General features: G+C 49.7%; 1 protein-coding gene across 2 annotated transcripts; it reads left to right on the top strand.

The window, feature by feature from the left end:
• The first annotated feature begins 1,259 nt into the window (after positions 1-1,259).
• Positions 1,260-12,112, top strand: Rhbdd2 (rhomboid domain containing 2). Of its 2 annotated transcripts, XM_057765354.1 has the most exons (5): positions 1,373-1,511; positions 3,778-3,891; positions 4,858-5,265; positions 7,977-8,127; positions 11,529-12,112. In XM_057765354.1, the coding sequence occupies exons 3-5, from the start codon at positions 5,103-5,105 to the stop codon at positions 11,875-11,877; spliced, it is 663 nt and encodes a 220-aa protein (XP_057621337.1). In that variant the 5' UTR covers positions 1,373-1,511; positions 3,778-3,891; positions 4,858-5,102; the 3' UTR covers positions 11,878-12,112. The 2 variants fall into 2 exon arrangements, with proteins under 2 accessions (XP_057621336.1, XP_057621337.1); XM_057765353.1 differs by lacking the exon at positions 3,778-3,891 and having other exon boundaries at positions 1,260-1,511.
• Positions 12,113-12,720: the final 608 nt, after the last annotated feature.

Genomic DNA, 12,720 nt, shown 5'->3' with positions numbered 1-12,720 from the left:
AGAGCTGTGACATCGGGGAAGCCTTTCCCTGGAGCAGGGCTGTAAGCCGCTGCGTTTACAACGACTTTGTGGTACTCCTGACCGCCAGGATCCCTTTCCATCCGAGCTGCAATGCTTACACTACTGGCAGCCAATGATTGCCGGAAGAGGAAGAGAAAACATTTTCTTTAGTGGTGTCACTACTGATAAAGAGCCCTTGCCCTGATCCTTGCCCTGATCCTGAACGCGATTTTAATGAAACTCACGGGGGTCACAAAAGAAAAAAAAAGAAAAGAAGAAAGACAAAGAAATAAAGAAAGGTGGCGCACGCCTTTAATCCCAGCACTCGGGAGGCAGAGGCAGGCGGATCTTTGTGAGTTCGAGACCAGCCTGGTCTACAAGAGCTAGTTCCAGGACAGGCTCCAAAACCACAGAGAAACCCTGTCTTGAAAAAGAAAAAGAAAAAAAAAGGGGGCTGGAGAGATGGCTCAGAGGTTAAGAGCATTGCCTGCTCTTCCAAAGGTCCTGAGTTCAGTTCCCAGCAACCACATGGTGGCTCACAACCATCTGTAAAGAGGTCTGGCACCCTCTTCTGGCCTTCAGGCATACACACAGACAGAATATTGTATAAATAGTAAATAAACAGAATATTGTATACATAATAAATAAATAAATTTAAAAAAAAAGAATTTAAAAAAAAAAGAAAAGAAAAAAAAAAGAAAAGAAAGAAGGAAGGAAGGAAGGAAGAAGGAAACTGATGAGAAGACCTGAGTCTACACAACTACACGAGTCTTCAAGATGCCCGACGGTAAAGGCACGTGTGTATGCACCTACACATACTCTCTCACAAATTAATAGCAAATAACGTCTAAAAATAAAAAGGAGTAACAAGATGGCTCGGATCGTAAAGGTGCTTGCTGTTAAAACTAATATCCCAAATTCAAAGCCCAGGACCCACAGGTCGGAGACAACTCCCTTAAATTGTCATCTGTCCTCCACACGTGTGGCACACACATGCCCCTCGCCCACACTCAAACAAATAAACAGATGTAATTAACTTTAGAAAAATTAATAAGTAAAAAGAGAGAGAGTAGAAGGAAACTGAAGCCTGGGCAAAAATAATCCTGAGGATGTAATCTGGTTAGCCGCAGGGGGGCGAGCTGAAACTACAACTCCCGGCCTCCTTTGGGCCGATAATGGCGGATGGCCCCACAGGATTGGTCCTTTCTCCATGGGGCGGGGCTTGACGAGAGGCCAGCTTTTCACTGTTGCCAGGGGAGACCGCCGCAGGGAGGCGGAAATTGCCGAGGCGGGCATTGAGTGCCGAGGCGGCACGCGGGAAGGTCTGGCGGCCATGGCGGCCCCGGGACCCGCGAGTCGCTTCTGGTGCTCGTATCCCGAGGTCCCCTCCGCCACATTCTTCACCGCCCTGCTCTCGCTGCTGGTGTCGGGGCCCCGCTTGTTCCTGCTGCAGCCGCCTCTGGCACCGTCGGGGCTGTCGCTGCGCTCCGAGGCCCTGCGCAACTGGCAAGGTGAGCAGCGACTGGGCAGGGATGACGCGCTTTCTCAGCCCGGGGACTTCATCTATCCCCCACTGCCAGGCAGTCCCCAGCCTCCGTGCCCATCACTGTTCAACCCACTTGGGACTCCAGCATGTCTTGTCCAAAGCCTCATCATCATTTTCGCCAATTCCTTCCCTACCCAAAATTGCCCCTTGCATGTCACCCCAGATTCATTCATTCTTTGATCTCGAGGATGAATACCTTCCTTTGCTGCTCCAGTTTTATAAATACAGACCCCCATCTGCTGAAGGCCTGAGCACCTCAGGAACAAAACAAACGTCTCTCACCTTCATCGTGACAGTTGAACTTCGTCTCTTGTCACCCCTATGAATGTTTTTTCCTCCTGAGTCTAGAATTTTCTGCTGCGTATTTACCTTAATCCTGACTCTTAATTTCAGTCCACCGGAAGGAGGAAAGAGGCCATCTTCCGCCCCTGGTAAAGTGCTTGTTTTCTCAGGGGAGAGAAATTTCTCAGACCAATTAAGTCTGTAATCATCCTTTTCTAGAAGACAGGATTCCTAGTCTTTGTTTCTTTCTCATTCTTTCCTGGAAAATCCCGGTTGCTCCCAATGTAACAGAGGCCTGTGTATTCATCTCATGTAATCCTCGTAATCCTCACAGCGATTTCATGACAGGACATATTAAATTGCCTGTTTACCAGAAATTGAGACTGGATACATAGAATCCCAGAGCTAATGCATCATAATATTGAGAAAGGAACCTAGCCTTTTGCTTTTAGTATGCTGTTTTAGAACCAAGGTTTGGGTATATAATTCACATGTCCTTATATAGATATAAACATATGTGAGTCATTTAATTTGGGCTCTGTGGGGTGATGGCGCACGCCTTTAGTCCCAGCACTCGGGAGGCAGAGGCAGGCAAATCTGTGAGATCAAGGCCAACCAGCACTACACAGAGAAACGCTGTCTTGAAAAACAAGACTTCAATATGGGAAGTATCCAGCAAATAAGGCTTCAAGAGATAGTCTGGCTAGGTGTTATGCTTAAAGCTGAAACTTCGTTTATGCTGGATGCGTGAAGCATGCTCAGTGAGCTGAAAGTCAGTCTAGATAATGCACATACCCTCTTTCTTTTCTTTTTTTTTTTCCCTTTGAAACAGAGTCTTGCTATTTCTTTAGACCAGAATAATCAAAACTCACCATGTAACCCAGTCTGGCCTCAAGACCATGATCCTTCTGCCTCAGCTTTCTGAGTACCAGGACAAAGACATCCTATGCTTACTTAACCCTATTTGTGTGGGTAAGGGGTTCATGAACAGATGGAGATATGGGACCTTCGAAAGACTCAGGTTTGACCTGTTCCATCACAGTGAGGAAATTCAAGCTGTGAGGATATGGACGTTGGACTCAACTGTGCCCAGGCAGCCTGGTTATGATAAAGCTAAGATCCCCTCCAAGTCTTAACACTGCTAAGAATGACGCTGTTGTTTGCTCCATCTCTCTCATGTTAAGGTTTCGCCCCACAGAGATAGGTCAGTACATTAGAGAGCCATGCGTGGTGGTGCACGCCTTTAACCCCAGCCCTGGGCAGGCAGAGGCAGGTAGGTGGATCTCTATGAGTTTGAGGCCAGCCAGGGTTACATAGTGAATCCCTCTCTCAAATAAACAAAAAGTACATTAGAGCTCTATAAGGTAGTTCCGCAGGTAAAGGCACTTTCCACCAATCGTGAGAACTGCAGTTTGGTCCCTGGTGGAACTGACTCCTACAGGTTTTCCTCTGAACTCCACAGGGGGGCCGTGGCATTCCCATGTACTCCCATATACCCAAAAATAAATAAAAGATTAAGTTTTTAAAAATTATGTATGTTAGCAATGACTTATGTTTAGAAAAGAACAAAAGGAATAAACCACATAGGACGTCAGGTGCTTGTAGTCCCAGCACTCGGAGGCTGAGACGGAAAGATGGCGAGTTGCTGGCCAGCATGAAAAAGAAAGAAAAAAGGCCAAGTGTGGTGACTTACACCTATAATCCCAGCCCTCAGGAAACAGGAGCTGGCCTGGTCTACATAGCAAGGTATAGGCCAGCCAGAGCTGCATAGTGAGACCTTGTCTCACAACAGAGAAAGAAAAAAGGACATTGCATCTTATGGCATATAAATCTTGGCTGAACAGCGCTCTTAGCGAAGACTTCTAATTTCTGTATATTATTAATGATACCGTTATAGTCCTTCTACACCACAAAATAATTCATGATTCCTTTTTTCTTCCCCTGAACAGCCTCTGTGGAAGGAGAGGCCAGAATCACAGATGAGGAGACACACTGTTAAGTGACACCCACTCAGTCATCCCTGAAGCTGTTCCAATTAATTAACCCTCAGACTGCCCAGTGAGGTAGGTCAGCAGTAAAGTCGAAAATCAGAGGTCTGGAGAGATGGCTTAGCAGTTTAGAGAGCTTGCTTCAGCCCAGCAGTGCTGGCGCACGCCTTTAATCCCAGCACTTGGGAGGCAGAGGCAGGTGGATCTCTGTGTATTCAGGGCCAGCCTGGTCTACAAGAGCTAGTTCCAGGATAGGCTCCAAAGCTACAGAGAAACCCTGTATTGAAAATCAAAATAGAGAGAGCTTGCTGCTCTTGCGGAGGAGCCAAGTTTGGTTCCCAGCACTCTTCGTGGGGCAGCTCACAACTGCCTGTACCTGCAGCTCCAGGGGTCCAAAACCCTCTACTGACCTCCACAGGTACCTCCACACACGTGACATATGCAGATTCACAAAAATAAAAATAAGTCTTTAAAAGAAAGCCTAAAACAATGTTATAAAGCATTTGACAAGTTCAGAAAAAGCTGTCTTTTTCGCACATCGAAGTTGGTCTTGACAATCTTTGCTCCAGAGCCAGGAAAGAATGGAAGCTACATTATATGTTCATGTTTTGAATCACGGGAATTGCTCTTGCTAAGCCCAGCTCCAGGACCAGAAGGAACAGAGGTTATATGATATACTTATGCCTTGAACGGCGGGCACTACCCTCACTTTCCTATTCTGTTTTTGTTTTATTGTTGAGACATGCTCCCATGTAGACCATGCTGGCTTCAGACTCACAGAGGAGCCAGAATGACCCTGAACTCCTGATCTTCCTGTCTCTACTTCCTGAGTGCTGGGCTCCTAGGTGCGCACCACCACTTCCTGTGTGTGGCATATGTGGTTCTATGAATGGAACCCAGGACTTGGTGCACACTCGGCAAGCACCCTACCAACTGGGTTCCAGCTCCAGCTTCAAGCCCCCCCCCCCAACCAAGCTGGCTTGGGACCTGGTTGCCTCTCGTTGGAACAGCATCGGACCGTTAACCCAAACCCATCTTTAGTTTACAGGCTGGTGACCTACATCTTCGTCTATGAGAACCCAGTCTCCCTGCTCTGCGGTGCCATCATCATCTGGCGCTTTGCTGGCAACTTCGAGAGGACCGTGGGCACTGTCCGCCATTGCTTCTTCACCTTCATCTTTACCGTCTCCTCCGCCATCATCTACCTGTCATTTGAGTCGGTGTCGTCGCTGTCCAAGCTGGGTGAGGTGGAGGATGCCAGAGGGTTCACCCCTGTGGCTTTTGCCATGCTGGGAGTCACCTCAGTCCGCTCTCGGATGAGGCGGGCCCTGGTGTTTGGTGTGGTGGTGCCCTCCGCCCTGGTGCCGTGGCTGCTGCTCTGTGCCTCCTGGCTCATTCCTCAGACCTCCTTCCTCAGCAACGTCTCTGGCCTTTTGATCGGCCTATCGTGTATCCTTCCTGGAAGGGAGCTTCAGAGTGAGGCTACACCAGGGTGCAAACTCACTTGGGGGTGTGGGGTGTCAGGTGCACAGTCGCAGGCTCCTACACAAGAGTCTGGGTTTGGCCCTAGCTTGGAAAGCCTGGAGTCTTGGGCAGTTCTCCCCATCCCTGGATCAGAACTCATCTGGAAAAATTGAGTATGGTTGCCTGCCCAGGTCAACTCAACACAGCCGGTTAGCAACTTAAGCTTAACTATACGGGCCTGCCTTTTTTTCCCTTGTAAGCTGAGGTGCAATCTTCTCAACTAACTTGAGTGTGAAGTTTCGCTGGAAGAGAGCCAGGGAGATGGCTTCCTCAGTAAAGCATCTGTGCAAGCGTGAGGACATGAGTCATGGCCTTGGGACTTACACTCTGATCTCATGCTTCCGAGGGGAGATGGGTAAATCCCTAAGGCTCACTGACCCACCAGCCAAGCCTAGCTTGGTAAATTCCAGATCAATTGAGAGACCCCAGTTCCTGAGGATACCAGGCTGGCCTCTGATTCCACACACAGGCACTCACACATTGGAGAAGTATGAGGTGCCCGCCACGCAGAGATGTTCGTGGACCGGTTAAGAGACAGACCTGGACTTGTGGTAGTTTTTCTATTTTTGCTAGGTTAAGAGTATCAAGCTCAGGGCATTGTGTGTGATTGACAGACACTACCACTGTGCTACATCCCAGCCCTTACTTTTCTTTCTTCTCAGAGAGAAAGGGATTGTAACAGGGTCTTGCTATGTGGCCCAGGCTAGCCTCAAACTCAAGATCCACCTCAGTTTCCTGAGTGCTAGGATTACTATCACTCACCACCGCACCTGGGTCCACACCCCGATTATCAGTTTCTAGGTGTGCACTTCCTTCCTCCCTCCCTCCCTCCCTCCCTCCCTCCCTCCCTCCCTCCCTTCCTTTATTTTTTGATTTATTTTTGTCTGCGGATGTGCGCACCTACATGCTGGCACTTGAGGATGCAGAAGAGGTTGTCAAGTCCCCAGGAACTGGAGTTACAGGTGGTGGTGAGCTGTCATGTCGATGTCGATGCTGGGAACTGAACTTGGGTCCTCTAGAAGAGCAATTGCACTCTTAACTATGAAGCCATCTTAATGTTCCCCCTCCCTCAAAAGGTGACTCACTGTATAGCCCTGGATGGCCTGGAACTCAACCGTATACATCAGGCCGGCCTCAAACTCATAGAAATCTGCCTGTCTCTGCCTATTGAGTGCTGGGATTAAAGGTGTAGAAGGTGTAGGGTGTGTGCCCCACACCGGCTTGCGTCTTCTGTAGTTCTGATCGGGTTGGACCTGGAGCTGACTGAGCCAGAAGATGGAAGTCAGTCTTCCAGCTTCAGGAGTATCGGGTTAGCGCCTGATTATTACCGAAACCATCCATTTTAGACAGGGCTGAGGATCCAGCGTAGGCCCTCTGATACCTCGGCCTAGTCAAGACCCCACTGAGCTACTGGCCAACATTACCCTTATCTGGCTTTTATAAGGGATTGAGCTTCCTAATTCGGAATATTGAGATCCAGAATGCTTCAAAATCTGCAGTGTTTTGAGCATTAACACGACACAAGGGGATATTCTGCCCCTGACCTGACTATAATTGAAGTAAGAACATGGATGCACCCAGAATACTGTGTAAAGTCACCTCAGGCTGTGTGAGGTACACGTGAAACATAAATGGATTTTATCATGCATAGGCATGATATTCAGATAACCTCGTAAGCCCTGAGATATTTCACTCAAAACTATTTGGATAAGGAATGCTCAACCTGTACTTACCCCTTGATGCAGGCATAAACTAGTTGGCTTAATATTTGCTTCAGGGCAGCTAGTAAGGTATCCTGATGGGTGAGTGATGGCTGGCAAACCTGACAGCCTGAGTTCCAGCCCTGGGGCCTTTGCGGTGGATTTCAGCCCCCCAACACACACACACACTGTGGTACACTTACACCCGTGTGCATGTACACACATACAGAATATTTGTGTAATAAGTATTTGTTGAAGGGTGTATGAAACAGGCTTTGTAGCTGTGCAGACGGTGATGGAGACTATATGGAGAAAATGCTTCCAGAGAAGCCGCAATGAAACTTGCCATGTGGTGCATGCCCCATAACCCCGGCACTCAGGAGGCAGAGGGAGGAGGTGTTTTAAATTCGAGACCGGACCAGGCTACATACATCTTCCTCCTCAACAACAAACCACGTGAAGTTCAGTTGGCACACTGGGGCAGAGCACCTTAGATTTGGAGCAGAAGTCTAGGCGCGTGCCAGTCTCTGCATTGTATTGACTGGCTTGTAAACCAGCTGCGGTGGCGGAGCCGATGGTAGTAGCAATGGTGTAGACACACACCTTTAGTCCCAGTTCTCCGGAGGCAGAGGCAGGAGGATCTCTGAGTTCAAGATCAGCCTGACCTACAGAGCTAGAGACCCCTGTCTCAAAAAGCCAAAAAGGAAGGAAAAGAATGGCTGTGACTGACGGCTGTGTTTGGAAGGCCCAGGAGGTGTGTGTGAACTCTTCATGCGCACTACACATGGCATTATTCCCGTGAGGTGCGTGGATGGGACTGCTCAGCTGTCTGAGGACTGATGTACACAGCTGTGCCTCCCAGGGGCGGGCCCTCAAAGGGCATGTCAGCTGCCTCTGCCCTGCTGCCTTCAATTTTACTTAATGCACTCGCCTCAGATGGCCTCACCTACTGCTACTCCCTCGACCTCTCTGAGCGCGTAGCCCTGAAGCTTGATCAGAAGTTCCCCTTCAGTGTCATGAGGAGGATCCCCCTGTTCAAGTACATCTCAGGTTCTTCTGCCGAAAGAAGAGCCGCCCAGAGCCGGAAGTAAGTGATGAATCCCTCGCCTTGTGTTGTGTGGTTGGTTTCAGTGCTGGGGTGGACCCAAGGCCATGCCCATGCTAGGTTGCTCTGTCACTCTGCTGCCACCCACTCTGCCTTTGTGGGGTTTTTTTTTTTTTTTGCTTGTTTGTTTTTTGAGTCATAGAAAGTCAGGGTTGGCTTTGAACTTGGGAGGCTCTCGTCTGTTGCTCTCAGGTACCAGGCTGTAGATATAATCCCACTGTGGACTCTCATTCTCATTCCAAGAGCAACTGAAGGGTGTGGTTCACCTTAGCTGGGTCATCTTGGAGAATAAAGGAAGAGGGGAACACAGTTTCTGAGCTCTATGCAGGGAAGGATTGTAGTTCTATTTCATCAGTAGAGCACCTGTCTAGAATCCCCAGTGAGGGGCTGGGGTGTGGCTCAGTGGTAGAGCACCTGTCTAGAATCCCCCAGCGAGGGGCTGGGGTGTGGCTCAGTGGTAGAGCACCTGTCTAGAATCCCCCAGTGAGGGGCTGGGGTGTGGCTCAGTGGTAGAGCACCTGCCTAGAATCCCCAGTGAGGGGCTGGGGTGTGGTTCAGTGGTAGAATACTTATCTAATGTTGGGAGGCCCTGGGTTCCAGCATTGCAAGTAAGGAAAGAAAATGCGTGCACAGATCCCTTCTGTACACTGCTGCGTGTGGAAGGAACCGAGTGTGAGCGGGCAAAGACAGAACTTGAGTGAAATTCTGAATGATTTGAGGAGAGATAATAGTCTTAATGTCATTTCGTTGCAATACTCTGCGGGTAGCGCTAGGCTGCGACACACGCTATGCTTACACAGTCTGCTCAGTAGGTGACAGGACAGGAAGACCTAAAAGGAGTTTCTTGTCTCCCAGAGGAAACTTTCTTGGCTCCCCAACGAGAACAGGTGAGGCTTTTTTTCCAGTTCAGGCTTGTTTGCTCTTAAAAGCTACTAGGCAAGCGGCCAGAACTTGTGGGTCCTCACACCTTCTTTTTTTTTTTTTTTTTAAAGTTTTTCGAGACAGGGTTTCTCTGTGGTTTTGGAGCCTGTCCTGGAACTAGCTCTTGTAGACCAGGCTGGTCTCGAACTCACAGATCCACCTGCCTCTGCCTCCCAAGTGCTGGGATTAAAGGTGTGCGCCACCACCGCCCGGCTTCCTCACACCTTCTTTATAGAGGAGACCAAAGAGGACATGTGTTCCCAGGTAGCAGTCCAGGGACGAGCCCGCTGTGGCGCCTTTCCCATAGGGCCTCTGCCAGTTGTGTTCTCCCCAGCTGTGTTCTTCAGAGACTCTACAATCCTAGCACAATCACCCGGGAAGGGCATGGTGAGAAGTGAGGAGCCAACATGGCTGGGGTGCCGTCCCTCCACGCCTAGGGTCTGCAGCAAGCTTTCTTCAGCTGGAATAGTTAGATTTGGGTTTGGGGTCTGTGCTGTTTATTGTGTGTGTGTTTATTTGTAGACAGAGCCTCAGTAGTCCAGTCCTTCCTCACTAGCTGTTTAGCCAAAATGACCCTGAACCTCTGATGTCATTGCCTCCTCTCAGTGCTGGAGATTACAGGCGAGCACCCCATGCCCAGCTTATGTTGTGCTCAGGGCGGAAGCAGGGCTTGGTCCTACCTGTAATCTCAGCAGTTGGGAGGCTGAGGCAGGAGGATTTGGAGTTGGAGACCAGTCTGAACTACAGAGTAGAACCCCACCTCAGCTCACCACATCTGAAGAAGCCAAGGGCTGTGGACATAGCTCAGAGATAGAGTGTGTGCCTAGCATGCAAGAGTCTCCTAGCAACTTGACAGGCCTGAGAGGTACAGACTAACCCCTCAGAGTCTCCTGTGTGACAGCAGAGAGGTGGGGTCACAAACCCCAGCTCACGCACTAATGATGAATGGAGCTGCCCTCGGGACCCAGAGAGAGTTCTAATCTGAGTTACATTTGCCCACCGGGAAGCTCTGTCACCTGTGCCGGGTTTGGACAGATGTGGAATGGGTAGCGCTCTGTGTCCCTTCTCTGTTCCTCACGTGGCAGGTGGTTGTGGGTTGCCAAGACTGCAGGTATCAGAACAGAACATGATGTTTCAGGTGTCCTGACAGAGTGACCGAGAGCGTTACAACAGGGCACGTGTGTTTATTTTAGTTAGCTGCCATGTGGGTTGTTTTGTCTTTGATTGCTCTTGTTTGGAAAGTTGGTTTGGCATAGAGTTTGGGTGGTTTGTTATAATAAAAATAGGGACAGTTTATTAAAAACAAGAGAAGAGGCCAGCAAGATGGCTTAGTGGATAAGGACATCTGCCACCAAGTCTGAGACCTGAGGTACATCCCTGGGAACCCTCATGGCAGAAGAAAAGAACTGCCACCTGAACGTTCTCTGACGCACACACACACCAACCACACATACACACACACATGCACACACACCGATTATACATACATATACCTACCCCCCACACACACACACAGACCACACACACATAAATGGAAAATCATTTTAATAAGAAGGTATGTTCTGCACATCTTTAATTCCCAGCACTAGGGAGACAGGAGCAGGCAGAACCCTGTGAGTTTGAGGCCAGATGCTCTACATTGAGAGTTCTAGGCTGGCCAAGACCTTGGTGAGATGTCTCAAAAGAAAAAAAGGAAAATGCTCCCAGAAGCAGGAGTGGGGTCGTGAGCTGGGGCTGGAATCAGGGCTTGCTTGGCACATACTAAGCAGGTGCTCCACTGAGCCACAGCCCAGCCCAGCCCTGTATTTTCAAAATTTTTCATTTGTGTGTGTGTTTACTGATCTAGTTGGTGGCATGGGACCTAAAAATGAGGCGGTCTAAAGTCTTGCGCAATAGCCAGCTTTATTGTAGCAACAGACAGTTTATACCCTAGAGTTAGGACGTGACACGTGAGTAAGGTGTTCGTTGGGCACGAGGACAAACCGCCCACAGTATGGAAGCACGTGAGTACCATCAGCTGAAGTGAGCTCACTCACAGCCGCTACACCTGGGAGGAGCGTGCAAGCACATTCCAAGAACAACTCTGTTTGGAAGACACTGAGGGCACAAGACTCTTTTTCCTCAGTTTTCTCCCAGGCACTCGGAACGCTCATGCAACTCCATTCCCAGACTGTGTTTCCACGTGTACAGTCTTACCTAGTCCACATGAACCCCTAGATTTGATCCTGAGCACTACACGGGGGGAGAGGGGCTGTGATGGCTCCTGCCTGTAACCCAAATGTCTACATTGAGGAAGTCTGAGCTACACGAAGCTCTGCCCCCTTCCCCTCCAAGTGGATCTTTCTCTTCCCCTGAAACTTAGTGCTGGCTACGACTCTGTCCCTGCTCTTATCTCAGGAAATGACATGCTGTACCTTGTTGCTGCCAACAGAATGACTGTCTCCTCTCTTATTCCTTTCCAGGTTGAACCCTGCACCTGGCTCCTACCCCACGCAGAGTTGCCACCCTCATCTAACCCCAAGTCACCCTGTCACCCAGATGCAGCATGCAAATGGCCAGAAACTGGCCTCCTGGCCTCCCGGACACATGCCCAGCCTCCCTCCCTACCAGCCTGCTTCTGGCCTGTGTTATGTGCAGAACCACTTTGGTCCTAACTCCAATGCCTCCGGTGTATACCCTGCTTCTGCAGGGACCTCCCAGGGAGTACAGCCTCCCTCCCCTATCAGCTGTCCTGGCACTGTGTATTCTGGGACCCTGGGCACCCCAGGGGCGACAGGCTCCAAGGAGTCTTCCAAGGTTGCCATGCCCTAGCCAGTCTGCAGAGAAGGCTCCTACATGTTGGGCAGAGAAAGGTCCTGTCTGAGGGAGGAATTGCTTAAGGATTATGTGTTGAAGGGCATGCTGGTCTGTCATCCCAGCTGCTTGGGAGGTTGAAGTCAATAGATCCAAAGGTCAAGGTCTGTCTGGGCTCCAGAACAAGTTCAAGGCCAGCCTAGGCTATGTATAACAAGACTGTCTCAAAATTAATAAAAATGGCTGGAACTGGGGCACTTTGGTAGAATGCTTACCTAGCATAGTCCTCAGCTCCCTCCTCCCCCCAAAAAGATTATTTATGAAATACCTCTGTGTGCCAGCTCTGTTGAATACTTTGATAAATGTCCCTATATATCTGTGTCATTTCCCCTCAGGGCAGCTCTAGAAAGTAAGGTTTACTGACCCAGCTTTCAGACACAGGAAATAAAACAGCATAGAAGGACATGCGTGTAAGCTCAGCTATGGTCAAGGCAGGATCAGATGTTGAAGGTCATCCCCAGCTACACAGTGGGTCTGAAGCCGGCCACTGGGCTGCATGAGAAGTAAAGGCATTCTGGGGTCTCCTGGAGTCTTGAGGCGCCACAGCCCCTGCTAGGTTTCTTGGTTCCTAATCCAGTGTCCCAAGCATGAGAAAGTACGGTTGTCATTGGCTGCCAGGGACTTGCCGGTCCTACCATCCCATCCTGCTGAGTGCCTGTGAGTCTTTGCTCATGTCTGGTTTGTCCTTGTACTGGACAGTCTGTAACCCGTCTTCCCCCTCCAGCCGTCCCTGTCCTGACTTCTGCCAGACCGTGATGACCTGCAGCAGCGTGTTGTGGTCCGCCCTGTGAGTTACCTTTG

Source organism: Chionomys nivalis, chromosome 3 (assembly GCF_950005125.1).
Source record: "Chionomys nivalis chromosome 3, mChiNiv1.1, whole genome shotgun sequence".
Lineage (NCBI taxonomy): Eukaryota > Metazoa > Chordata > Mammalia > Rodentia > Cricetidae > Chionomys > Chionomys nivalis.
This window is presented reverse-complemented; position numbering and strand designations above follow the sequence as displayed.